Consider the following 26,780-nt stretch of genomic DNA (forward strand, 5'->3'; position numbering starts at 1 on the left):
TATGCCCATTTTTGGATTGGGTAGTTTGTTCTTTTGATATTGAGCTGCATGAGCTGCTTGTATATTTTGGAGATTAATCCTTTGTCAGTTGCTTCGCTTGCAAATACTTTCTCCCATTCTAAGTGTTGTCTTTTCATCTTGTTTATGGTTTCCTTTGCTGTGCAAAAGCTTTTAAGTTTCATTAGGTCCCATTTGTTTATTTTTGTGTTTATTTCCATTACTCTAGAGGGTGGGTCAAAAAGGATCCTGCTGTGATTTATGTCATAGAGTTCTGCCTATGTTTTCCTCTAAGAATTTGATAGTGTCTGGCCTTACATTTAGGTCCATAATCCATTTTGAGTTTATTTTTGTGTATAGTGTTAGGAAGTGTTCTAATTTCATTTTTTTACATGTAGCTGTCCAGTTTTCCCAGCACAACTTATTGAAGAGGCTGCCTTTTCTCCATTCTTGCCATATACTCTTGCCTCCTTTGTCAAAGATAAGGTGACCATATGTGTGTGGCTTTATCTCTGGGCTTCCTATCCTGCTCCATTAATCTATTTTCTCTTTTTGTGCCAGTACCATACTGTCTTGATTACTGCAGCTTTGTAGTATAGTCTGAAGTCAGGGAGCCTGATTCCTCCAGCTCCGTTTTTCTTTCTCAAGATTGCTTTCGCTATTCGGGGTCGTTTGTGTTTCCATACAAATTGTAAACTTTTTGTTCTAGGTCTGTGAAAAATGCCCTTGGTAGTTTGATAGGGATTGCATTGAATCTGTAGATTGCTTTGGGTATAGTCAAAGCAAGTATAGTAATTTTCACAATGTTGATTCTTCCTGTCCAGGAACATAGTATATCTCTCCATCTGTTGGTATCATCTTTAATTTCTTTCATCAGTGTCTTATAGCTTTCTGCATACAGGTCTTTTGTCTCCTTAGGTAGGTTTATTCCTAGGTATTTTATTCTTTTTGTTGCAATGGTAAATGGGAGTGTTTCCTTAATTTTTCTTTCAGATTTTTCATCATTACTGTATAAGAATGCAAGAGATTTCTGTGCATTAATTTTATATCCTGCTACTCTACCAAATTCATTGATTAGCTCTAGTAGCTTTCTGGTAGCATCTTTAGGATTCTCTATGTATAGTATCATGTCATCTGCAAACAGTGACAGCTTTACTTCTTCTTTTCTGATTTGAATTTCTTTTGTTTCTTTTTCTTCTCTGACTGCTGTGGGTAAAACTTCTAAAACATTGTTGAATAATAGTGGTGAGAGTGGACACCCTTGTCTTTTCCCTGATCTTAGAGAAAATGCTTTCTCTTTTTCACCATTGAGAATGCTGTTGGCTGTGGGTTTGTCATATATGGCCTTTATTATGTTGAGGTAGGTTCCCTCTATGCCCACTTTCTGGAGAGTTTTTATCATAAATCGGTGTTGAATTTTTTTGAAAGCTTTTTCTGCATATGTTGAGATTATCATATGGTTTTTATCCTTCTATTTGTTAATATGGTGTATCACATTGATTGATTTGCATATATTGAAGAATCCTTGCATTCCTGGAATAAACCACACTTGATCATCATGTACGATCCTTTTAATGTGCTGTTGGATTCTGTTTGCTAGGATTTTGTTGAGGATTTTTGCATCTATGTTCGTCAGTGATATTGGCCTGTAGTTTTCTTTTTTGTGACATCTTTGTCTGGTTTTGGTATCAGGGTGGTGGTGGTCTCGTAGAATGAATTTGGGAGTGTTCCTCCCTCTGCTATATTTTGGAAGAGTTTGAGAAGGATGGGTGTTAGCTCTTCTCTAGATGTTTGATAGAATTCACCTGTGAAGCCATCTGGTCCTGGGCTTTTGTTTGTTGGAAGATTTTTAATCACAGTTTCAATTTCAGTGCTTGTGATTGGTCTGTTCATATTTCTGTTTCTTCCTGGTTCAGTCTTGGAAGGTGGTACTTTTCTAAGAATTTCTCCATTTCTTCCAGGTTGTCCATTTTATTGGCATGTAGTTGCTTGTAGTAGTCTCTCATTATCCTTTGTATTTCTGGTGCCTTTGTTTTGATGTGCTGATTAAGAAGTCTATTTTATTTCTCTCTTCCAGAGAATCCTCCAAGACAAGGGTAGCTTCCTTCTTTCTCTTTCAAGACAGGCACAAGAGTGCAACTTTATTGTATTATCTCTGTTTTCAGAAAATCTGGGACCAAACTAAGCTTTGTGATTTTCCCACAAAACTGACCTCTAGACCCTGGGCCCGAGTCGTTGCTCACATAGCTCTGGACGGGAAAATGGAGAAAAAACATGAATGTAAAGACTCTATAGACAAAGTAATTGAATAGAATGCCAAGCTAGCCAGTCCTGAAAAGGACAGTGTTATAACAAGCTAAACTCCCCAGGCAACACGCCACAGCTGGCCCGGTGTTTAGGACAGGAGGGCAAGTACAATTTTACCCTATTGGGAATACTTGTCCTCCAGTCCCACAGAGGAAACCAAAGGCCAGCAGAGCCTGATCACTGTAAGTAAAATGAAGAACAGGGTTGAAGCAACACAGAAAATGAATGCCTGGTGACTGAATAATTGTCACAACCCTTTGACTCGGGGAGCAAAACTGCCTCCGGTTTGACCATTTCATCAACCCAGCAGGCAGATTGGTTCTCACTTGACCTGACCTTGTATGATTATATCCCACTCAAACAACACTTATTCCCTTTTGTAGAGTAAGAAGTGACTATAGAATTACCTGGGAGCTACTCCTTGGCCAAGCTACAACTAGCATGGGTAACAAAATGGTAACTGAAGTCTCCAACTTTATGCATCAAGTCGATTCCTCTTACTTAGTTTCTGCCAACCATTATACACTGCAGTTTTTCCCAGTGGTTATCAAGGGCATGGAGGCAAGAGAAAAGGTTCTTGCAGCTGTGGGCTCACCTCCTTTCCAGGCAATCCAGCCTTCCCCTCCCTTCAGGCTGGGGCTGCCTGGCATAGGGAGTATTGTGGGGGGCAGCAGGAGGCAGCAGTCAGTTTCTCCATGTCCCTGTGTGAAGGATTCTGAGACAGTTCAGTATTAACCTGGCAATGCAACTCCCTTTTAGGCCATTGGTATAAAGTCCGGCAGTGACAGTGGCACCCGCTGGCACCAGCTTATCGCGTTGGAACAAGCTTCTAAATATTTCTGCCTCAGCATGAGCCGAAGCTGCCCTCTGCCTCTTTAGGAGACTCTCCAAGACCAACACACAAGGAAGCAAAACTGGTGAGGGGTTAAATAACCTACCCAAGATCATACAACTGCAGTGTGGCTGACAGGGTTTTGGTGCTCTGGCCAGGGGTCAGGCCTCTGAGGGGGAAGAGCCGAGTTCAGGACATTGGTCCACCAGAGATCTCCCAGCTCCACATAATATCAAATGGCGAAAGCTCTCCCAGAGATCTCCTGCTCAATGCTAAGACTCAGCTCCACTCAACAACCAGCAAGCTACAGTGCTGGATACCCTATGCCAAACAACTAGCAAGACAGGAACATAACCCCACCCATTAGCAGAGAGGCTACCTAAAATCATAATAAGGTCACAGACACCCCAAAACACACCACTGGACGCAATCCTGCCCACCAGAAATACAACATCCAGCCTCATCCACCAGAGCACAGGCACCAGTCCCCTCCACCAGGAAGCCTACACAACCCACTGAACCAACCTTAGCCACTGGGGCAGCCACCAAAAACAACGGGAACTACAAACCTGCAGCCTGTGAAAAGGAGATCCCAAACACAGTGAGTTAAGCACAATGGGAAAACAGAGAAATATGTAGCAGATGAAGGAGCAAGGTAAAAACCCATCAGACCAAACAAATGAAGAGGAAATAGGCAGTCTACCTGAAAAAGAATTCAGGGTAATGATTGTAAAGATGATCCAAAATCTTGAAAATAGAATGGAGAAAATACAAGAAACGTTTAACAAGGACCTAGAAGAACTAAAGAGCAAACAAACAATGACGAACAACACAATAGATGAAATTACAAATTCTCTAGAAGGAATCAATGGCAGACTAACTGAGGCAGAAGAACGGATAAGTGACCTGGAAGATAAAATAGTGGAAATAACTACCGCAGAGCAGAATAGAGAAAATAGAACAAAAAGAACTGAGGACAGTCTCAGAGACCTCTGGGACAACATTAAATGCACCAACATTCAAATTATAGGGATCCCAGGAGAAGAAGAGAAAAAGAAAGTATCTGAGAAAATATTTGAAGACATTATAGTTGAAGACTTCCCTAACATGGGAAAAGAAATAGTCAATCAAGTCCAGGAAGCACAGAGAGCCATACAGGATAAATCCAAGGAGAAACATGCCAAGACACATGTTAATCAAACTATCAAAAATTAAATACGAAGAAAAAATATTAAAAGCAGCAAGGGAAAAGCAACAAATACCATACAAGGGAATCCCCATAAGGTTAACAGCTGATCTTTCAGCAGAAGCTCTGCAAGCCAGAAGGGACTGGCAGGACATATTTAAAATGATGAAATGGAAAAACCTACAACCAAGATTACTCTACCAAGCAAGGATCTCATTCATATTTGACGGAGTAATTAAAACTTTTACAGACAAGCAAAAGCTAAGAGAATTCAGCACCATGAAACTAGCTTTACAACAAATGCTAAAGGAACTTCTCTAGGCAGGAAACACAAGAGAAGGAAAAGACCTACAATAACAAACCCAAAACAACATAATGGTAATAGGAACATACATATCGATAACTACCTTAAATGTAAATGGATTAAATGCTCCAACCAAAAGACATACACTGGCTGAATGGATACAAAAACAAGACCCACATATATGGTGTCTACAAGAGACCCACTTCAGACCTAGGGACACATACAGACTGAAAGTGAGGGGATGGAAAAAGATATTCCATGCAAATGGAAATCAAAAGAAAGTTGGCATAGCAATTCTCATATCAGACAAAATAGACTTTAAAATAAATACTGTTACAAGAGACAAAGAAGGACACTACATAATGATCAAGGGATCAATCCAAGAAGAAGATGTAACAATTGTAAATATTTAGACACCCAAAATAGGAGCACCTCAATACATAGGCAAATGCTAACTGCCATAAAAAGGGAAATCGACAGTAACACAATCATAGTAGGGGACTTTAACACCCCACTTTCACGAATGGACAGATCATCCAAAATGAAAATAAATAAGGAAACACAAGCTTTAAATGATACATTAAACAGGATGGACTTAATTGATATTTATAGGACATACGATCCAAAAACAACAAAATACACTTTCTTTTCAAGCACTCATGGAACATTCTCCAAGATAGATCATATCTTGGGTCACAAATCAAGTCTTGGTAAATTTAAGAAAATTGAAATTGTATCAAGTATCTTTTCCAACCACAACGCTATGAGACTAGATATCAATTACAGGAAAAAAAATCTGTACAAAATACACACACATGGAGGCTAAATAATACACTACTAAATAACCAAGAGATCACTGAAGAAATCAAAGAGGAAATCAAAAATTGCCTAGAAACAAATAACAAAACATGACAACCCAAAGCCTATGGGATGCAGCGAAAGCCTTTCTAAGAGGGAAGTTTATAGCAATACAATCCTCCCTCAAGAAACAAGAAACATCTCAAATAAACAACCTAACCTTACACCTAAAGCAATTAGAGAAAGAAGAATAAAAAAAACCCAAAGTTAGCAGAAGGAGAGAAATCATAAAGCTCAGATCAGAAATAAATGAAAAGGAAATGAAGGAAACAGTAGCAAAGATCAATAAAACTAAAAGCTGGTTCTTTGAGAAGATAAACAAAATTGATAAACCATTAGCCAGACTCATCAAGAAAAAAGGGGAGAAGACTCAAAACAATAGAATTAGAAATGAAAAAGGAGAAGTAACAACTGACACTGCAGAAATACAAAGGATCATGAGAGATTACTACAAAAAACTATATGCCAATAAAATGGACAACCTGGAAGAAATGGAGAAATTCTTAGAAAAGTACAAACTTCCAAGTCTGAACCAGGAAGAAACAGAAAATATAAGCAGACCAATCACAAGCACTGAAATTGAAACTGTGATTAAAAATCTTCCAACAAAAGCCCAGGACCAGATGGTTTCACAGGTGATTTCTATCAAACATTTAGAGGAGAGCTAACACCCATCCTTCTCAAACTCTTCCAAAATATAGCAGAGGGAGGAACACTCCCAAATTCATTCTACGAGACCACCACCACCCTGATACCAAAACCAGACAAAGATGTCACAAAAAAGAAAACTACAGGCCAATATCACTGACGAACATAGATGCAAAAATCCTCAACAAAATCCTAGCAAACAGAATCCAACAGCACATTAAAAGGATCATACACCATGATCAAGTGGGGTATATCCCAGGAAAGCAAGGATTCTTCAATATATGCAAATCAATCAATGTAATACATCATATTAACAAATAGAAGGATAAAAACCATATGATAATCTCAACATAGGCAGAAAAAGCTTTCAAAAAAATTCAACACCCGTTTATGATAAAAACTCTCCAGAAAGTGGGCATAGAGGGAACCTACCTCAACATAATAAAGGCCATATATGACAAACCCACAGCCAACATTGTTCTCAATGGTGAAAAACAGAAAGCATTTCCTCTAAGATCAGGGAAAAGACAAGGGTGTCCACTCTCACCACTATTATTCAACAACGTTTTAGAAGTTTTACCCACAGCAGTCAGAGAAGAAAAAGAAATAAAAGGAATCCAAATCAGAAAAAAAGTAAAGCTGTCACTGTTTGCAGATGACATGATACTATACATAGAGAATCCTAAAGATGCTACCAGAAAGCTACTAGAGCTAATCAATGAATTTGGTAGAGTAGCAGGATATAAAATTAATGCACAGAAATCTCTTGCATTCCTATACAGTAATGATGAAAAATCTGAAAGAAAAATTAAGGAAACACTCCCATTTACCATTGCAACAAAAAGAATAAAATACCTAGGAATAAACCTACCTAAGGAGACAAAAGACCAGTATGCCGAAAACTATAAGACACTGATGAGAGAAATTAAAGATGATACCAACAGATGGAGAGATATACTATGTTCCTGGACAGGAAGAATCAACATTGTGAAAATGACTATACAACCCAAAGCAATCTACAGATTCAATGCAATCCCTATCAAACTACCAAGGGCATTTTTCACAGAACTAGAACAAAAAATTTTACAATTTGTATGGAAACACAAACGACCCCGAATAGCGAAAGCAATCTTGAGAAAGGAAAACGGAGCTGGAGGAATCAGGCTCCCTGACTTCAGACTATACTTCAAGGCTACAGTAACCAAGACAGTATGGTGCTGGCACAAAAACAGAAATATAGATTAATTGAACAGGATAGGAATCCCAGAGATAAACCCACGCACATATGGTCACCTTATTTTCATAATGGAGGCAAGAATATTCAATGGAGGAAAGACAGCCTCTTCAATAAGTTGTACCTGGAAAACTGGACAGCTACATGTAAAAGAATTAAATTAGAACAGTTCCAACACCATACACAAAAATAAACTCAAAATGGATTAAAGATTTAAAGGTAAGGCCAGACATTATAAAACTCTTAGAGGAAAACATAGGCAGAACACTCTATGACATAAATCACTGCAAGATTCTTTTTGACCCACCTCCTAGAGAAATGGAAATAAAAACAAAATTAAACAAATGGGACCTAATGAAACTTAAAAGCTTTTGCACAGCAAAGGAAACCATAAACAAGATGAAAAGACCCTCAGAAAGAGAGAAAATATTTGCAAATGAAGCAACTGAGAAGGGATTAATCTCCAAAATTTACAAGCAGCTAATGCAGCTCAATATCAAAAAAACAACCCAATCCAAAAATGGGCAGAAGACCTAAATAGACATTTCTCCAGAGAAGATATACAGATTGCCAACAAACACATGAAAGGATGCTCAACGTCACTAATCATTAGAGAAATGCAAATCAAAACTACGAGGCATCACCTCACACCAGTCAGAATGGTCATCATCAAAAAATCTACAAACAATAAATGCTGGAGAGGGTGTGGAGAAAAGGGAACCCTCTTGCACTGTTGGTGGGAATGTAAATTGATACAGCCACTATGGAGAACAGTATGGAGGTTCCTTAAAAAACTAAAAATAGAACTACCATACGACCTAGCAATCCCACTACTGGGCATATACCCTGAGAAAACCATAATTCAAAAAGAGACATGTACTCCAATGTTCATTGCCGTGCTAGTTACAATAGCCAGGACATGGAAGCAACCTAAATGCCCAATGACAGATGAGTGGATAAAGAAGATGTGGCACATATATACAATAGAATATTACTCAGCCATAAAAAGAAACGAAATTTAGTTATTTGTAGTGAGGTGGATGGACCTAGAGTCTGTCATACAAAGTGAAGTAAGTCAGAAAGAGAAAAACAAATACCATATGCTAACACATATATATATGGAATCTAAAAAAAACTGTCCCAGTGAACCTAGCGGCAGGACAGGAATAAAGACCCAGACGTAGAGAATGGACTTGAGGACACGGAGAGGGGGAAGGGTAAGCTGGGACGAAGTGAGAGAGTGGCATGGACATATATACACTACCAAATGTAAAATAGAAAGCTAGTGGGAAGCAAGCGCAGAGCACAGGGAGGTCAGCTCAGTGCTTTGTGACCACCTAGAAGTGTGGGATAAGGAGGGTGGGAGGGAGACGCAAGATGGAGGAGATATGGGGGTATATGTATATGTATAGCTGATTCACTTTGTTATAAAGCAGAAACTAACATGCCATTGTAAAGCAATTATACTCCAATAAAGATGTTAAAAAATAAATAAATAATAAAATAAGCTACAAGGATATATTGTACAACACAGGGAATATGGCCAATATTTTATAATAACTAAATGGAGTATAAGCTTTAAAAATTGTGAATCATTATATTACAAACATGTAACATATTTTGTTCAACTATATTTCAATAAAAATATTTAAAAAGAAAAAAAATAAAGTCGTAGGATCTTCTGTCACTTCCTAAGAGAAGAACTTCATTTCGAACAAGACTTCCACCTCTTAGCTGATGTGTGGAGCAGTCTCATTTCTTTCCTTAATTATTAATTTCTCATGCAACATTGCTGAGAGTCATTCTTGGTCCCAGGAAAGGATTTATGGAGGCTGCATAGCCAGGTTCTGCTGACTAAACGTCTGCCCCTAGGAGGACCCAGTCCACCTTCCCATGGCAGCTCTGGGAACTGCTAGCCCACTGGATAGCCTGAATGCCCTCCACTGTGGCTTCCTCCAGCATCATGTAAGGACACTTCAGAAACCAGTGTAGCACGGTGGTCAAAAACATAGACTTTGGAGTCAGACAACTCCAAGCTCCACGTCTTACAATCTGTAGAACCCTTGGCATTTACCTTAACATCTTTAAGCCTCCACCCTCTCATGTGTAAATGGAAATAAAAATGTATTTATTTTGTGGGATATTTTGAGCATTAACTGAGATGACATAATTAAAGTACTCAGCACGGTGGTCAGAATAGTGCAAGCATTCAGTAAGTATCAGCTGTGATGATGATGATGAGTAGTCCATAGCACTGGGGGAGAAACATGGGCTAAGAGTAGGGCACATATCCTCCTCCTTCCCTCTGTTCAAGGTTGGGAGCAGCCAGGAGTAACAAAGTACCCAGAATGGCAAGTTTGCTAAACTAAGCAATTAGACTTCCAGGCTGGACTTAAAGTTGATGGGAGAACAGCATAGTAGAGACTATGTATGCCAGCCTACGGCATAACTTGCACACTGAGGTGTTTTCCTAAAGGTGACCATTATCTCCTGTGTTATCAGTTTCTATGTCTGTTTTCTAAATGCTGGATTGGCCAATGACTAGAATTTAAACAGCTTTCTTTGTTGAGTAGAAATTCTACTACTTTGATTTCCTAGGAAATCAGTATAACCTTTACCTTACCTCCCTTTGCCCTCCTTTCCACCTGATACTTCCTTCCAAGTATGTCAGATTTCAACCACCACCTTTTCTTAACAAACCTTAGAGATGCGCATACTTCCTGACAAAGTGGTTTTTGCAATTGAATGCCTCTAGGTAGTTCATTACAATTGCACCATTCCAGCTAATTGATGCCTCTTTGTGGGTCTCATAAATGCTTCTTTGAGATTTTTGCTTCCAGTTGGACCAGCTATGGCTTAATTTAACTTGTTCTGGTATTGCTTTTTTATTTTTGTTTTGTTTTGATTTGTTCTCATTTAATCCCAAAACAACACAGCATAGAACTTTTTGACCTGAATTCCCCTCTGAACTTCCCATTTTGCCCAAGTTGACTGTGATAGTAAGTGGTGGGCATCTCTCCAGCTTTTGAAAAATTCATTCAGCCTCTTCTTTTCTTGTGCATCTCTTCTGCTTTGCCAGGTCAAGCTGGGAACTGCCTGACTTGAGGGAAGGGAGAGTAAAAGCCATCAGTGACTCAGATGGGGTGAGCTACCCTTGGTACGGGAACACCACAGAAACTGTGACCCTGGTTGGCCCCACCAACAAGATCTCCAGGTTCTCCGTCAGCATGAATGACAATTTCTACCCCAGTGTGACATGGGCAGTGCCAGTGAGTGACAGCAATGTGCCACTGCTCACGAGGATCAAGAGGGACCAAAGTTTCACTACCTGGCTGGTGGCCATGAACACCACCACGAAGGAGAAGATCATTCTGCAGACTATCAAGTGGAGGATGAGGGTGGACATTGAGGTGGACCCTCTTCAGCTCTTGGGGCAACGGGCCCGGCTGGTGGGCAGGACTCAGCAGGAGCAGCCCCGGATCCTGAGCCGGATGGAACCTATCCCCCCCAACGCACTAGTGAAACCCAATGCCAACGATGCCCAGGTCCTCATGTGGAGGCCCAAGCGGGGGCCACCTCTGGTTGTGATCCCTCCTAAGTAGAAGCAGACTGGCCTGACTGTGTGTGGAGCACACGCCACTGAGACACACAGTGAGGTTGCCAGGGGTGGCAGGAGCCAAACTGAGTTTCTGAGCCAAAGCAGACCTCATGGTTTGCCAGCCTTTGCAGCCACTTGTGAAGAGTAGAGCTGCTCCTTGGTTGGTAGAACCATAATCCTTAGGAAAAATCCCTTCCTTTTAGGAATAAAGAAATCACTGATTTGACAGACTTGCTGTGATTACCATGCAAGTAGCCATATTTTGGAGCTGACCAGGATGATTCTTTGAACTATTGACCATTTCTTTCCTGTGAGATGCAGGGGATGGAAACAAAATTAAACAGTGCCTGTGGCAAATGCTGCTTCCCAACCAATTAGAAGTGGGAGTGAAAACATCCACACCAGGTGTTTGTAAGACATACAGTTCCACTGCCCAACTGGAGGGTGCTGGGGAAAGGGGTGGAAGGAAAGTCAGGTGGTGAAGAGAATGGGCAATGGAAGGAGGAGGGAATAATTTGTTATTGCAAAATAATACCTGTGCATGTCTTAGTTAATCACCAGATCGTCAACACACTCACTGGAATGAAAGAAACGCTAAGAAAACTGGAGACATGATATTGGTTCCATTCTGAGGGAGAGCCTCCTAGGAACTGTCCAAGTTGCTGACCGTAGTTCTAATTGATGGTGACTCTCAATGGTTCCATCTACCCACCTCTTTCCAAAAACTGCTTATTTAAAGTATCCTCAATCACAGTATTTGGATAGATAGTTTCTGTATTCTGCAATAACTGTGATATTTGGGGCCTTCACCATGTTTTTAGTGAAACCCGAAATGTGATTTTGTTTACAGCTGCTTATTCTGTTCCCAGTACCAGCCCTAAATGTACAAAAAGATAATTGTTTATAAGCCATGAACCCATGTAGAGTTTCAAGAACATTTCTACAAGTAAGAATAGTATTTTTGCTGTTACACATTCACACATGCAAGCATGCATGCCAGGATATATACAGCATAATTACTAGCAGATGTGCCAGCTGTACCTGCATGTGTGCTTATAGCCTTTATGCATACCCAGTACATATACTGTGTACCTATGTATGTTTATTTTAGCTCAGTTTCACAGAAGCTCAACTCTAACTGCTTGAGCATTTGTGAGAAAGTGCTTCATAAGTCTTAACTTCAGACTCTTAATGAAAATCTGAGTTACTCACAGTAAGCAAACCTGTATTGCTGAGATCTTTAGTCAGGCCAATATAAACGTTTAAAAGTATCCAGTCTTTACCATATGGATCACCACAGAAAGAGCTTTTAAATCACTACAAAAAGAACTTTTCCTTTTATTCTCCATAGTGCTAATTTTGATTGATAGGTAGATAGATGACAGATAGATAGATAGATAGATGATAGATAGATAGATCCTTGTTCAAGCCCCCCCCCATGCAAAATAATTATAAAACTCTCGTAATATCATCGTGGATTTTATGGGTGGATACTGCCAGCCTAATTTCAGAGATGAGAGAGTTACGATTCAACACAATTATTACAATCCCATGGTTGGCTCCAGTGACCTGTCTTTTATCAGAGTTTGAAAATGGAGAAGAAAAAACAGGAGGACCTGTTTATTACTTTTATTAAAAATGCAATTCAGTCTAATTTATTTCAGGTCACTTCAGGTCCCAGGAGATGGTGCTTATTTACATGAGAGGGTTAACAGATCCACTCCAAATTATGCAGTGTTAATCTCACACTCCAACCAACAGCTACTCTCTTATAGATCAGTTATTGATGGCAAGCTGAGCTATTTATAACACCACATTAATGACACATCGGTGACTCACAGAAGACCTGGAGACATTCCATTTAGCTGTAATAATTCAGCTATTACATTTGGATTCCTCTGTCCCTTCCCATGTTATGCCTCCTTATTTTATGGGAGAGGTAGTCCCAGAGAGCTCCATGGTTTAAATATAAAACTGCTTAATTTCCATGCTGATGTCAGAAACAGGACTCTCTCCCTGTGATTGAATTAGATGCTACCCTTATGGAATTCTGGAGTGTGGATACTTACTTATCCTGAAATCCAATCCCTGTTGGCCCTACTTTAAGAAAAACTGATATTTAAAAATCTAAAATTGTTACAAACAGAGGGTTAATGAGGAAGGATTTTTTACATTGCAAAATACTACACAAGATTTCTGTCCATTAAAATAAGATATTACTTACACAATTATGTTTAGAGCATAACTTTTATTGTATTTATAAAGCAAGGTGCTACATACTTAGCTAGACTTGTTCCTACTGAAAACTCACACTTTTCAGAGTTTTAAAAGAAATGACCTCCCACAAGTTTTCTGGAAAATTATGTAACAACAAAAATGAGAAAAGTAGATGGGAAAGTGCTTATGAAAGTTAAAGGCACTGTGCAAATATACATTTTGATTATTGTCAGTGATACTGTTGAGAACTCCATAGTTGGGTCTCTCAATTCTGAAATCAGCCTGGCAGAATGCTCTATTGCTCTGCAGCCTATTATTTTAAAGTTATAGTTGCTTTACAAGGAAATGATCCCTTTTCTTTCTGTCATCCTTAGATCATTACCTTTCAGCTAATCGGGATATTGCCAAATGAAACTCTCCAACAAGAGAGAATTTACCTTGAAATCTCGGTTGGGGTCACCTCTATCCTCCCATGAGGCCTTTCTTCCCCTGACAGTCCCTGGGTTTGATGCCAGATACCATCAGCTTAAAGGGGCTCCTGTGGTGCCTTGATTAGGTTTTAGTTGGGTGGTCTTAGTAATATATTTGGATTCCAAACACATATACACACAACAGTTGGCACAAGAGTTTTTAATTCCTGTGTGGAAAAGAGCATTTCATTAGGTCATAGATTCTTTAGTCACCTTTGAGATTTTTTTATTCCATGATCTCAAGGAAATTGAGGTCGAGCTATATTAGCTCATCTATTCAGGGTCACATCATTCAAGGGGTCATAATTAGCAGCAGAGCCAAGAGAAGACCCTGGGTCTCCCATATCTCATATCACAGCATGGTCACACTTACCTAAGACCCACAGTTTTCCCCTTGTCTCCAGCCAAAGCATTGTCACCATCCTTGAGCCATTCACCCTTTTAGCACTAGAGACAATTGAATCCATCCTTTAAAGAATAGGGGGAAATCCTTGTCACAAGTATGTTCAAAAAAATGAATGTTCCTGGTTTCCTTTTATCTATGCAAGCTGTTCTGAGATTGAACTCTTAATCTGGGCCCTTTGCAGCATCCTACATTCCCAGTTCATTGCTTTGGTCCACAGCACCCGGGAAGGTTAGAGGCGAGTTCCTTCTCTGCCTCCCCTTCCATGGACCTTTTTGCAACTTCCTCTTGCCTGGTGCTAGGAATATCTCACAGGTCAAAATCATGTTCTCAGCAGTAGTTCTGAGCAGTAAAATAAAAGAACTACAATTTATGGAGTATTTTACAAAAGGCTTCCACATGCATTTTCTCATCCCCAGACAGTCTTATGAGTGTAATATTGTTGTTGATATTGCTATTATTATCCCCTTTTTACAGACAATAAATTGAGATCCAAAGGGGTTAAGTGACTTATCCATAGGCACACAAATAGCAAATGTCATGAGTTAGGATTCAAACTGAGCCACTTGGCTTCAAATCCCATGCTATTACACTATACTGTGGTGCCTCCCGCGTTGTTCCCTGCCTAGAGAGCACAAAAGAGAACGAAGGAAAGGAGAAAGCAAGTCACTTTCACCCACACAGTCATGTAGTCCCTACCAGTCTACTAAGTGGACATATTAAAATAGGAGAAGTAACACTGTTTTCTTATGCAGAAAACTGTGTAATCCCCAGGGAGATTTGCCCAGAAAAAAAGCCTGTCGGGGGCTGCAGTGTGGGTGAGCTGGCTGTCACTCGGCATCTCTTAACACAGTACTGGTAATTAGTGGAGTAGGAAATCTGCTCTCCTGGTCTGAGAATCCCTGAAACACCATGAGCACAAAAGGAGGAGGAAAGCATGCATCCCACAGCTGAGGTCCCAGCTGAGCAAGGCCCTGCCACCCGCCATCCCTCAGTGCGTCAGGAGCAGCATGTGGGGCAGAGGCATTGGAAACAATGGCTTTCCAAGCTCCGGTTGGCACCTTGAACGTTCTTGCTAGAACTGAGGGCACAATTAAACATTGCCAGAGCCAGCTCCCGACTGAGTTGCAAAGAAAGATGTAAACACACACACACACACACACACACACACACACACACACACAGACCTGCTACACTCACACATGCTTCAAGCTGAAAAGAAAATTAATTAAAACCCCAATGAACGCCTGAACTCTATAATTAAGCCTAAAAGATCCTTAGATAGAAAGGGAGTGGAGTGAGCAAGCTCAGTGCCCAGAGATATTTTTACCCCAGAGTCTTATTGTCACTAATTTGTTCTGAGATCTTGAGTACATCTGGTTCCAGTTTCCCTGGTAGGACATCTGCCTATGGAAGGCCTTCAGAAGAGTTGCCAGCTCAGTGGCCAGAGGACAGCCAAGGTTGTTTGGCCATCCTTAAACACTCTTATAGGAATGCCTCTAGGGAGACGGAGTGCTGTCGCTCACCTTGGTCAGCCATGCCCCCTCCCATGATGGATCCCATCACTAGCTAACCTCAGTCCTCCTAATAATTCTTTTGAGGTCTGCAGTGCTTTACAGTTTACAAAGGGTTTTTACCTTCTTTTGTGTGGAGTAAAAAACATCTCTATTCAAGATAAAAAATCTTAGTATTGGTCTAATCTTTCTCTTCTTATTGTTATTAATAACAATAACTCCCATTTGATTAGTATGTTGCAGTTTGCATAGCACAGACACAAAAATTTTGTCATTTGATTCTCAACAGTCTTACAAGGTCTGCTTTATATCCCCACTTTACTGACGAGGGATTTGAAAGTCAAGTGACCTGTCCAAGGTCACACTAATATCAGTGGTGCTCTTAAGATTTGGATTTCAGTCTTCTGGCACCACACTTTTACTCCGTTCTCACAGAGCATTTTCTCCCTAGTTAAATGCAGGCATCCTTCTCTGCCTGTCCAGCCACTGCTACTCCTCAGGCAGGGCTGACTGATTAGCAGAGGGAGTCTTTGCAGGGTCACCCTAATTGATCTCCGGATGCACTTTGTCCAGACAGAATAAGCTGTCCTGAAGAGTCTGGGTTCAGCTGTCTCAGGGTCTGTGCTCTCAGGTGATTTCTCTCCTCTTCCACCTTGGAAGAGTACTCTGAGACAGGAGGCCAGAGCCCAAGACCTCAGCATGACTTGAATTTTCTAAACGCAGCTGATGAACTAGACCTTTAGCAAATCACGTAATTCATCTCAGCCTCAGTTTTCTCCTTTGTTAACTGAGCCACTAATACAGCCCAGCCAACATCATAGTCAGGAAGACACAGCAGGATGATGTCTGGAAACACTCCAAAATGTCTAAAGTGCTGCCTGATGTAAGGTTTTGTCACTTCAGGAGAATCATGGGGCCCAGGCTTAGTTGCAGGTCCTCAGCTGCCGTCGAATTGGAAGCCCAAGACCATCTCAGGGAAACCCACTGTCCCTGCCAAGGGAGGCATGGCCTTGGGGGAAGGTGGGGTTTTTGAGCTCCCCCTGCCCCCAGACACCTTAATGGAGAGAACTGGACCCTGGCAGTCAAGAAAAGAAAGGAGACCACTGCATAGCCCTGTAGAAAGCAGCTCTGAGCAGAATTTATAGCTGGAATTCCAAGAGTTCCTTGCCTTTTGGAAAGGAAAAGAGGTTGATCAGATCTGGGCTGGACTTGAAATCCCAGCACAATTTGCCTAGTTTAAGCCTCCTGGAGAAGCCAGCCAGGAACAGCTATGTTTTTCCTGTCACTGGCTCAGGCAAGAGATACAGAGGGAAAAATTATTAGCATTATATATATATATATAATTTTATGTGGGTCTCCACTGGCCTGTCTGTCCCTAGATGGTTTTTGATGCCCCAAATCTTGGCTGGGATGCCACAGTTTGTAGGTAACATTACAGATTTGGTCACATGGGTGCACATAAAAGGAGGAAATACTTCTTCCAACGCTGCCTCCACCCCCAAGCTGTCTCACCACTGTGGAGGCATATTTGGCCATGGCCCCTCTCTCTGCCGGCCTTGCCTGCTATAGCCCTATTCCACATGGCCCCATCTGGACCAGCCACATAGCCTGCTTCAGGGCTACTTCCCAAGTCTTCCTGCCCCAAACCCCAATCTGTGCCTCACTGCCAGGTGGGCCCCACCACAGACTATCTGGGGAGAAAGGTAATTTTGCCCAGCTGGAGAGTGGTCCTGAAGAGAGCCTACTATCTCTTCTCACCAAGACAAATGTGAAAACAGGCCTTTGGGTAGCAGGCCACGTGTGGCCTTGCAAAGGAGGCTCTTCTCTGCCTCTGGGCTCCTATTTGTCCTTCACTAACCCAGAAAACGTGGCCTGACCCTTAAAACAGCTGAATGCTGGGTCAGAAATGCCCGGGAGAAGGGAATATAGACGTTCGAATTACAGCAGTGAAGGGAGAAGGCCAAGACACAGAGCAGCAGCCCAGCTGCAGTCAAACCTCCCTGGAGATCGTGAGGGGCTCTGATAGTGCACGTGAAGCATTTGAATGGAGAGATGGCTGAGTTTGGGGCTGATCTCAGGGTGGCTGAGACCCAGCATCACTAGGAGCAGGGAGGAGACAGGAGGGAGGACAGAATGCTTTGCTTCAGGCCAGACCCGGGACTAGCGTGAACCAACCAAGGTGCCTGGGCTGGAAAATCTAAGAAGGTGCCAACTCCTGTTTGCGAGCTGTGATTCTGTATCTGCTGAGAGGGAGCCCCCTTCAGTGTGTGCCCTCGGCACCTGGCTTGCCTCACCCCAGCCCCAGCCCCAGCCCTGCTTCGTGCCATGTTCTATGCATTGTTCTCTTCACAAGAAGAGCAGATATGGGAGGGTGTTGTGAGACCCCTCTGGACACTCACTCTTACAAGTATTTGTAGGGGGTGTCTCCTATGTTCCAGGCTAAACAGAGTCTGCAGGTAGACAGTGCCCACAGGAAACTTTGGAAGCCACTCATTTTCCCCTTTGGAGTCACACATCATAAAAGGAAGCCCAGAATCTTGGCAAGTGTTCCCTTAGTCAGCCTGTCTGGCCCAAGAGCTCAATGAGGATGGCAAAGGTAACAAGGCAGCACTCTGTCAAGCTCTTTGAGCTCTTTGAGCTCTTCCAAAGAAATGCACTGGGGAAAACCTACAGCCACATCAGTACATACACGGCTCTGGTGATGAAGGGAACAGCTGGTTCTCTCTCCATCTGCTCTCATCCCATCACCCCCACCCTTCAAACCAATTAGAATATTCCACACAGACGTGATCCAATGAAACGTTAATTGGAAAAATAACAGGAAAGATAATACATGCACTTCAGGCTAAGAACTATTTCATTAAACTGGGCTTTGAAAGCAAGACAGCCAATTAGATTATTTCCCACTTCATTCCCTCACGTACCAGAAACTATAGAAAGCTATTACTTCTAATTAATTAGGAAAGAAAGAAGGACTCTGCGTATGCGTATCAGATGAACAGGGACTGAGGCGCTACCTCACTTACCTCTTCATGCACAGTACACATGCATGCATGTGTATACACACACACACACACACACACACACACACACATCAGGGACTAAAGACTCATCTACTATCTCACCTGGAGAATTTCATGGGTCTTCTGAAACAGTAAGAAAATACCTGTTCCTAAGAGCCACTCACAAAATCAAAAAAGAGAAATTCCTTCTTTGGGCATGTTTATCAGAAAGGAAATGTGGCATTTCTTATGACAGAATAAGCAACTCTAAATTCACCTGGATTCCAAACTTTCTGCAGCCAAAACAATGTCTTTTCCTCTTCAGTAAAGAAGGAAGCATCTCCCAAGCCTATTTCAAATGCTCAGGAGGGTCTAGTGGACCAGGAAATCTGAGACCCCTGAGGCCTGATTTTTGAATTGACTTTATTATGCAGGTCCTCTCATGCAGATCACCTGCACTTTTCCATCTGTGAAATGGGAAGAAGACCTGTCCTCAGTGCCACAGTCACCCCTTTAAAGGATTTAGGCTTGTGGGAGCACACTGACATAGAGCTCTGACCTTCTTGTGCCTTGCCTTGGGGAAAACTGGTAGACAGAACTCGACCATGCAGTTAAAATATTTTTTGTACAAAACTTATGCTACCCCAAAGGCATCTTTATTGTATAATTAATATAATATGAATAATATGATAATGAATATAATAGTCATGTAAAGCAGTCATCATGATGATATGACTTCTGCACACAGGCAGTGTGGTCCATCAGCAACAGAGAGACTCCGAGGTTGTCTCAAAGCCTCTGCACACCTGTACCCACTTGGTACTCTACTCTCCCCCATCACCCACCATGTCTTTCACTCTGTGCCATGTGTGACATCAAGGGCTGGCAGAGCCTAGCACGATCAGTGCCTCTGACCAATCGCTCACTGCAGGAAGAGGAACTGGCATTCATTGACACTAGAGCATGGTAGCTATTCCAGAGCACAAGGTGTAGGGAGGGACAGTTTCTAGAATGGCTTCTAGGCTACTAAGTCCCCATTTGCATGTATAATGGGGTTGTCTGCAAACTTCAAACAATTGGAACAAGTTTATTTGACCATCTCTACAAGAACTTGGAATTTGGTTTCTTTCTGAAACTGAAACCATGCATAAAATTTGAAAATGCAACAGTGTTCATTTAGAATCATAAAAACTAGTTATGCCATATAGCAGTACATCCCTGTAAGCAAACCCAGCATGTCAATAATCCAACGATACAAAGCATACAGAAATGATCACGGAAGAAAGAGGAAGATGCCCAATGCTTGGATTTACCTCAGAGCAACTCCTTTCATACGTTCAAAAATACCCTTTTTATTTTAAAAATTCAGTTCACCACTTCTTCTTTAGGACCACCACTATTACATGAAGCAATATATACAAGTACCCCAAAAAATAGTGGCAAAATTTTTTCTTTTTTTAAAGAAAAACTGATTGACAACTTCAAGTTGAATAATACAGGCATATTCAAAAAGTTTTAGCACAGTTGGAATATGTGGCCATGCACAGGTATACTGGGTGAGCCATAGGGTTCTGGTGAATCAGCGATTCTTGCAAATTACCTTGTGCCTTTGGATGCTGAGAACCAAGGCCATGGAGGGTCTGGAATTCCCACCCATTTCTGTAGATCCTTTTGTGCCTTGCTGATGGGTTACCTCTATAAACGATCTAGAATCCCTTAATATTATTTTAGTTTTTAATCATTTTTAAAGAACCACATAAATGCTATAGACCATCTTGACAGAGCAATGCATATGTAAATAAGTACCGATAATTTTGCATAAAAATCTCAGGGTCATTGTCCCCTTGCAATCTATTTATGGAGCCCAGATTATGAACATCTGCTTTTAAGGAATGGCATTCTTTGGTCACTGTCTTAATGCCCATTTTATTTACATGTCTCCATGTCCACATACAGGTCACCTAGTAGGACAAGGCACACCCAGGAGCAGAACCACATGGCAGAGACTAAAGAGGACGAAATGAGCGATGGCTGGTGGCTCCAGAAGCTGAAGCCCTGGACAGCTGATTTCCCATTAAAATGGGTGCCATCCTACCTGTCTCCTCGCCATCCTCCCATCCCCTCATCCCATGACCTGTACCCCCTCCCACCCCACCACGCGCCATGCAACAGTCTCCATGGGCTAACTGGCTGGCTGGTTGGCTCCTGGGGAGCTGTGTTAAAGTGAGAGTTGTGCCTGCTGTATCTTTTTGTGTGGAAAGAGTGGGTCCATCCAGATCTCAAGTCCATGCCCATCCCTCTAAGTGAAGCTGGGATGAAGCACTGGTCAGCTTGGACTTCAGATACCTAAAATGTTCCAGCGTTGGTTCCCAAACCTGCCTGCCCTCCCTACACTTTTGGGTGAAAAACAAGAGGGAGTACATATCTCCCCTCTTTCTCCCTTCTCCACATGGGTGGCGAGTGTTAATACTCTCTCTAGATTTCTCTGATCCTTGGAGAGCCAGCGCCAAATGAGTCTTATTTCCCCTACATGGCCAGGCTGGGTACCTTCGGGTAACCAAGGGCAAAGTGTATGTCACTAGGATCGGGGGGTGAGGGGAGAACCACCCTAAGAAGGCAAAAACTGTGTGCATTATTTTATTTATTGCCTTGCTCATTGATTTATTTATTTATGAAATATGTATTTATTATACAGCAGAAAATCTACTCCCATCTTTGAAGCACCCAGTCCCAGAATTTGTCTTCTTGGCCCCATGGGGCACAGTGAATTATTCCTCTTTTAAATGACAGAAAACAGGGCGGGAAATTCTCTCCCTCTGCCCAAACACCTCCACCTCAAGCAGATTTTAACCAGAAGTGGGGTTAGAAACCACCAGCTAGTGAGGCTGTAAAGCCACACACATCAGCAGAAGCTTGACTGTCCAAATAGAAGCTCTCAGAAGCCCCTACCCCTACCCCCTCGGATCAGTCCTCCCCTTCTCCTTCTTCATGTGCATGATGGGGACTAGCCACTCAGCCCCAGCCTGACCATCTCAGAACTAGACTTCTCAATTGCTCTGGTACTGTCTTCTTAACTAATGCCACATGCACATTAGAGACACCTGAGGAGCTTACAGAAAACCCAGTTCTGGTCCCCTCCCCAGGTCATTCCAGCAGAATCTCTGGGGGTAACCTAGCCCTGATATTTTTAAAAGGTTATGCAGAGGATTCTAACGTGAGACTAGAGTTGAGAAGCACTTCTAGTGTCTTCTCTCCTTTGCTTCTTCCCACCACCCACATCCTTCATCCTTTATTTCCCAAGCTTTCTTCAGCACCAAGAATAGGAAAAGGCCATTGAGGAATGTGAATTCTCTTCCCATTCCTCCAGCCCTGAACCTTCCCCATCTCTGACCCTTCCCACTGAACTTTCCCCATCAGGTCAAACAACCTGAGCAGATCCCCGGAGAGCTGGTAGGTCCCTCCAGTTGTACATAGAGGCTGGTACCTGCACCCAGCCTGGGGGCTGCTCTCAGACAACTTCCAGCTTTTCTCAGAGCAGAAACCTACCCTTTCCCCGATTCTTTCTCTACTTGCCCTTCCCCCGGGCTCCCAAACTCCAAAGCTGGAGACATTTATTCTCCAAATCCCAACCCAGATGGGAAGGCCCGTGCCCAGTGTTTATAACCCAAGCCTCGGCCATTTCTGCAGAGCCACCTGAATTGAACGCAGGTCTACTGATAACAGAGAAAGGAGTCACATTGCCCCAAGCCAGTCCTTTCCCCAAGAATTGGACCATCCATACCGCAGATGGCTAAGAAGAGACACCTCACATTTCACACTTACAAGATCTCCACTGCTGAGTGTGACTAAATATGTGTGTGTGTGTGTGTACACATGTGCACACACGATATACAAATCATAGAGATATACTACATTCATAATAGACCCAAGTGAATTCTATATTCGATATATACACAGAATGTTGTAATATCTACAAACTGTTAGACACATCTCACACACACACACACACACACACACACACACACACACACACACACAGCCTAGGGAAACCTGTGATGTGGGAAGAGTTGTTTTTGCTACCCCATCTCCCTCAAAGGTTACTCTCTTGGCCCCAAGTAACCTCCCGGGGCAACTACTATGTCAAGCACACCCTCAGCTGCCCAGCTGGTCCCTGTCCTGTATCCCATATCACCAGGCCTTGTTTCCCAATTAGTCAGAATGTCCCTGCCCTACGTCCCATCTCTCAGGGTCCTACTCTCTGATAGGTGACAGACAGTTCAGTCAGTGGGTGCTACAGAGTTGAGTGTTACCCCTCCCAGGTGACATTTATGTTTTAATAGGGGCTACAGATAATGCCTTAATCTGAAGGAGTGGCCCTCATGGTGGGAATTTCAGGCACAGTAGTGGGCCAGTAGGGGAGATTACTTTTTATCAGAGGGGGACGTTTTACAACCCCTCAAATCATACCTATCTCTAAAATCAAACCTTCATCAGTGCATGAGCACAAGCAAGCACACTTAACCTATATACACTTTCCATAATTTTGAGACACCTCTCCTATACTTTCCCTATGCTTAAAAATGAAAAAAAAAAAAAAAAAAAAAGGAACCAGCTAAATTAATTGAAACCTCACTGGGAAATGTAGCCTATTTTTCACCGGCCGCCAGCCATCTGGCCCACGCTACCCTGTTCCATTTCCCTTCTGCTCCTTCTCTTTTCTTCTCCTACCACATCAGTTCATCGACTTGGATGTTCTCTCCGTGCTCTCCTCACCCATCTCCCCACATGTATTTCCTTCCTTTCCTGTTTCCCAATTGGAATTGTGTTGTTTATCGGTGTCGTCCGGACAAAGAGCAGGTTAAAAGCATGAGCATGTGTGTATCACTTTGAAGAAAGAGAACCCAGGTATTCTGCTACAGTTTGGAGAAAAACCCAATGAAGGAAGAGATGAAAGCTGGCTCTGCAGAGTGCCTTAAAAATGACTTTAATTAGGAAATTCTGAGTCGTCAGTCTTTGGATGTTACATAAACTCAAACAGATGTTGCATTTCACTTCTCTGGGATTAAAAAAAAATGTTAAATACAGTATGTATTCAACAACAACAACAACGTCTCTTTTCTTTTTAATTTGGTCCTTAAAGATGCAGTGCTTGGTTTTCCAAAAAGCCCAGGGAAGGCCCCAGGGACATATTGAGGGCAGATGCAGGAGTCCTGCCCAGCTAGGAAAACTTGCAGACTAAGGCAGAGCGCTGCAATCACTGTTGGTCCAGAAGGCAAGTCTCAGATGAGAAAGAAGCTGGATGACGTTGAGTAAGGAACAGAAAGGGGTCCTCATCCTTCTCCCTGATAATGCACTATCTTAGTCTGTGACTCAGTGCTGTGATATTGGGGGAAGAAGAAATTCTAGAAACACAGAGGGCAAATCTTGCCCTTCCATCCTCTCCCCACCTCCACTCCTCCCTAGAGCACCCTTTGATCAGTTTCTGCTTTGCTTTTGCTAAATGATTTTCCTTTAGCTTAACACTTGCTACCCAAGGTCAGACTAAAACAAGATATTTGGAAGAGTCTGAGCTCCCGAAGGCAGTTAAGTCTTCGGGATATTGCCTTCTCTCCCACAGAGCTGCATTTTTAAATGATTAGACCACAGTTAGGCAAGAGTGGGAAGTATAGTGGGGATGGAGCTCTTGACCTGTACTTGTATTCTGAAAACCCGATGGAGGTACGAGGAACTGGGGACCCAGCCCATGAGAACCCCGCCCCCTGCCTCTCCCTACCGCCTCACCCCGACCTGCTTTTCTGCTTTGGAAGCCAGTGCCTGACTGGTAAGTGCCTGGTGTCCTCTAGGTACCAGCTGTTCTCTCTACTGCACCTATTATTCAAATCTGTCATGGCTATTTTAAATAAGAGATGTGACCATTCTGTGGGATCAGCAGTTTTAAGAGGGCTGAGAGTCACTAGTTCATATTCTCTCTCTCTCCTCTCTCTTTCATTCTCTTTCTCTCTCTCTGTCTCTGTCTCTCTCTCACACTCACACACACACACACACATACACACCACCACCACCACTCAAAAGAGGTAAAGCAAGAAAGGAGACCCAGATACTGAAATAGAGAGTGGTAAATAGTGGTTTCCACTCTTGGAAAAAAATATTTCTCTATCATACATGTCATGAGGTGAGGGGGGTATATTTTTAAGCATATGTATTTATAATCTAAGACATCCCCAACCTTCACCAACTCAGCCAAGCAACACATGCTCAATTCTATGGGAAGCAGCTTTGTAGACACATTTTAGGCGAGGAATTTCCCCATCTTCTCCATTAGAAAGTGTGATCTGAGGTACACTCTCTGGGAAAGGGCAATTTGCACTTTTTTCCCAGTTCATTTATTTTAAGAAATAAACCATGCGTTGGTGCTGGCTGAACACACCAAGTGTGAATGTGTGTATATATACAGGTCTCCCCCACTATCCGATAAAACCTTGCATTAACTCAAGTGGTGTAAAGCGATCTTGCTAACGGATGCACAAAACAAATTGAGACAAAGCAGAGATGCTCACAGACACAAGTCAAAGCCATGGCGGCTTGGTGCTAAGACGCTGAGTGTAATTCCTGGGGAAGGAGCTTGGCAGGGCCACTGTCACTGCTCCAGATGCCTGCTGCCTCTATAAGGGCTCCTGCAAAAGAAACACTGAACTTTCGCTTTTCACCTTGTAAAGCAAAAATCTTCTTCAGATTTCTTTCCGTCAGCAAAAACAGGTACTAATGTAGGTCTTTCATAAAAATGAAGTTTCATAGAACAAACTTACAAAAAGTGGGGGATATCTGTACAGTTCAAATGTACAGATGAGGTTTGGGGAACGTAAGTGACAGTTGAGGCAAACTGAAATTATAAGTGGTATTTCTTTTTCACTTAAAAAAAAACTGTAAAGTTCTATGTTAAACTCTGTAATGGTTTGGAAAAGGAAACAGGGATGTGTTTGATTTTTTAAAACTTAACTAATTATATACACATACACTTAAAGAAGAGATTTGGGGGAGCAAAGACAGAATATTCAAACAAAAACTATGTATTTATTGCTATTTCTGTGAAAAGGACATCACAACTTAATCAACTTGGAGTATGAATATGGTCGTCTTTCTTTTCTTTTTCAAATTCATTACTTGAACTTTCTTAGGTCCTGTTAGCAGAGAGCTCAGCAGTTCCTTCTTGAGGCTCCCCACCCACCCACACCCCCATTTCTCAGGGACCCTGGATCCTGAACTCATACCGAAAAGAGTCAAAACACCAAGCAGAAAGAACAGGGTCACATTAACCCGTTCCTGCCCTGCCTTCCTCCTGCCTTCCCTGCCCACTGCCTGAGGGAAGACATCCAGGATGCCCAGGACACAAGCTGTCCCCTTGATACAGCTTTGAGCACCATGCTTTGCTCAGTCTCTATACTCAAAGGATGCCAATGGGGCTGGGACTGGAGGCGCTTCCAGAATCAGTCCTACGGTGTGCTGAAATCACCTTCCTGACGAATTTCTACATCTCTGCATTATACCCAGGCCGACGACCTGAGCCCTTTCCTCCCCGGGTCAGCGATCTCAACTCATCCTGCTCTTAGCCTGGTTCTGGGCCCCCTGAAGATCCCAACTTCCAGCCTGGGAAGGAGGAGTTGGCTTTCTTTGTCTTACAGAAAGGCCCAGGTTACCTTTGCAAGTTGCTGCGTTTCTTCCATGCCCCCTCCCTGAAAGCCCACATTTGCATAAGTGAAGGAAATCACTGGATTGACCCACAGAGCAAAAAGATTTTTTATTTCAACAAATACTTATTAAGTGACCAACATGTGCCAGATACTACATTCTAGATGCTGGGCATTCCTCAATGAACCAAACAGACAAAAATCCATCCCTCCTGGAGCTTCCGTTCTGGTGGGAGGAAAGACAGACAATAGGCACAATAAATAAGGAAATTGTATAGTGTGTTAGATGGTGAGAAGTACTATGAGAGGGGGTAAAAAGAACAGGTAAGAGGGATCAAGAGTTCTAGAAGATCTGCTTCCAGGTGAATTTCTGTGTAGGCTATATACAAAGAAGCAGTTGTCAATTGCACTTACTAATAACAACAACATGAATAATTATGGCCTCTCCAGGCACCCCATTTAATCTCTGCATTAACAGGCATCCTTTTCCATGTAAGGCTTGAGAGCTACACTTTATGCATTCCA

At 42.3% G+C, this 26,780-nt stretch overlaps 1 protein-coding gene across 2 annotated transcripts in view; it reads left to right on the plus strand.

The window, feature by feature from the left end:
- FAM78B (family with sequence similarity 78 member B) overlaps positions 1–25,052 on the plus strand; it is a 105,660-nt gene extending 80,608 nt beyond the window's left edge. The window contains exons 2-3 of one of the 2 annotated variants that reach the window (XR_014256977.1): positions 10,446–11,371; positions 20,527–25,052. Coding sequence is in view for 1 of the 2 variants with exons in the window: in XM_082438912.1 (XP_082295038.1) it covers positions 10,446–10,968 (523 nt within the window). In the remaining variant the exon portion in view is untranslated. Of the gene's footprint in view, positions 1–10,445; positions 12,830–20,526 lie in introns of those variants that run through there. The other variant, XM_082438912.1, reaches the window with a different exon arrangement.
- Positions 25,053–26,780: the final 1,728 nt, after the last annotated feature.

Source organism: Balaenoptera physalus (assembly GCF_965194825.1).
Source record: "Balaenoptera physalus genome assembly, chromosome: 1".
Classification (NCBI taxonomy): domain Eukaryota; kingdom Metazoa; phylum Chordata; class Mammalia; order Artiodactyla; family Balaenopteridae; genus Balaenoptera; species Balaenoptera physalus.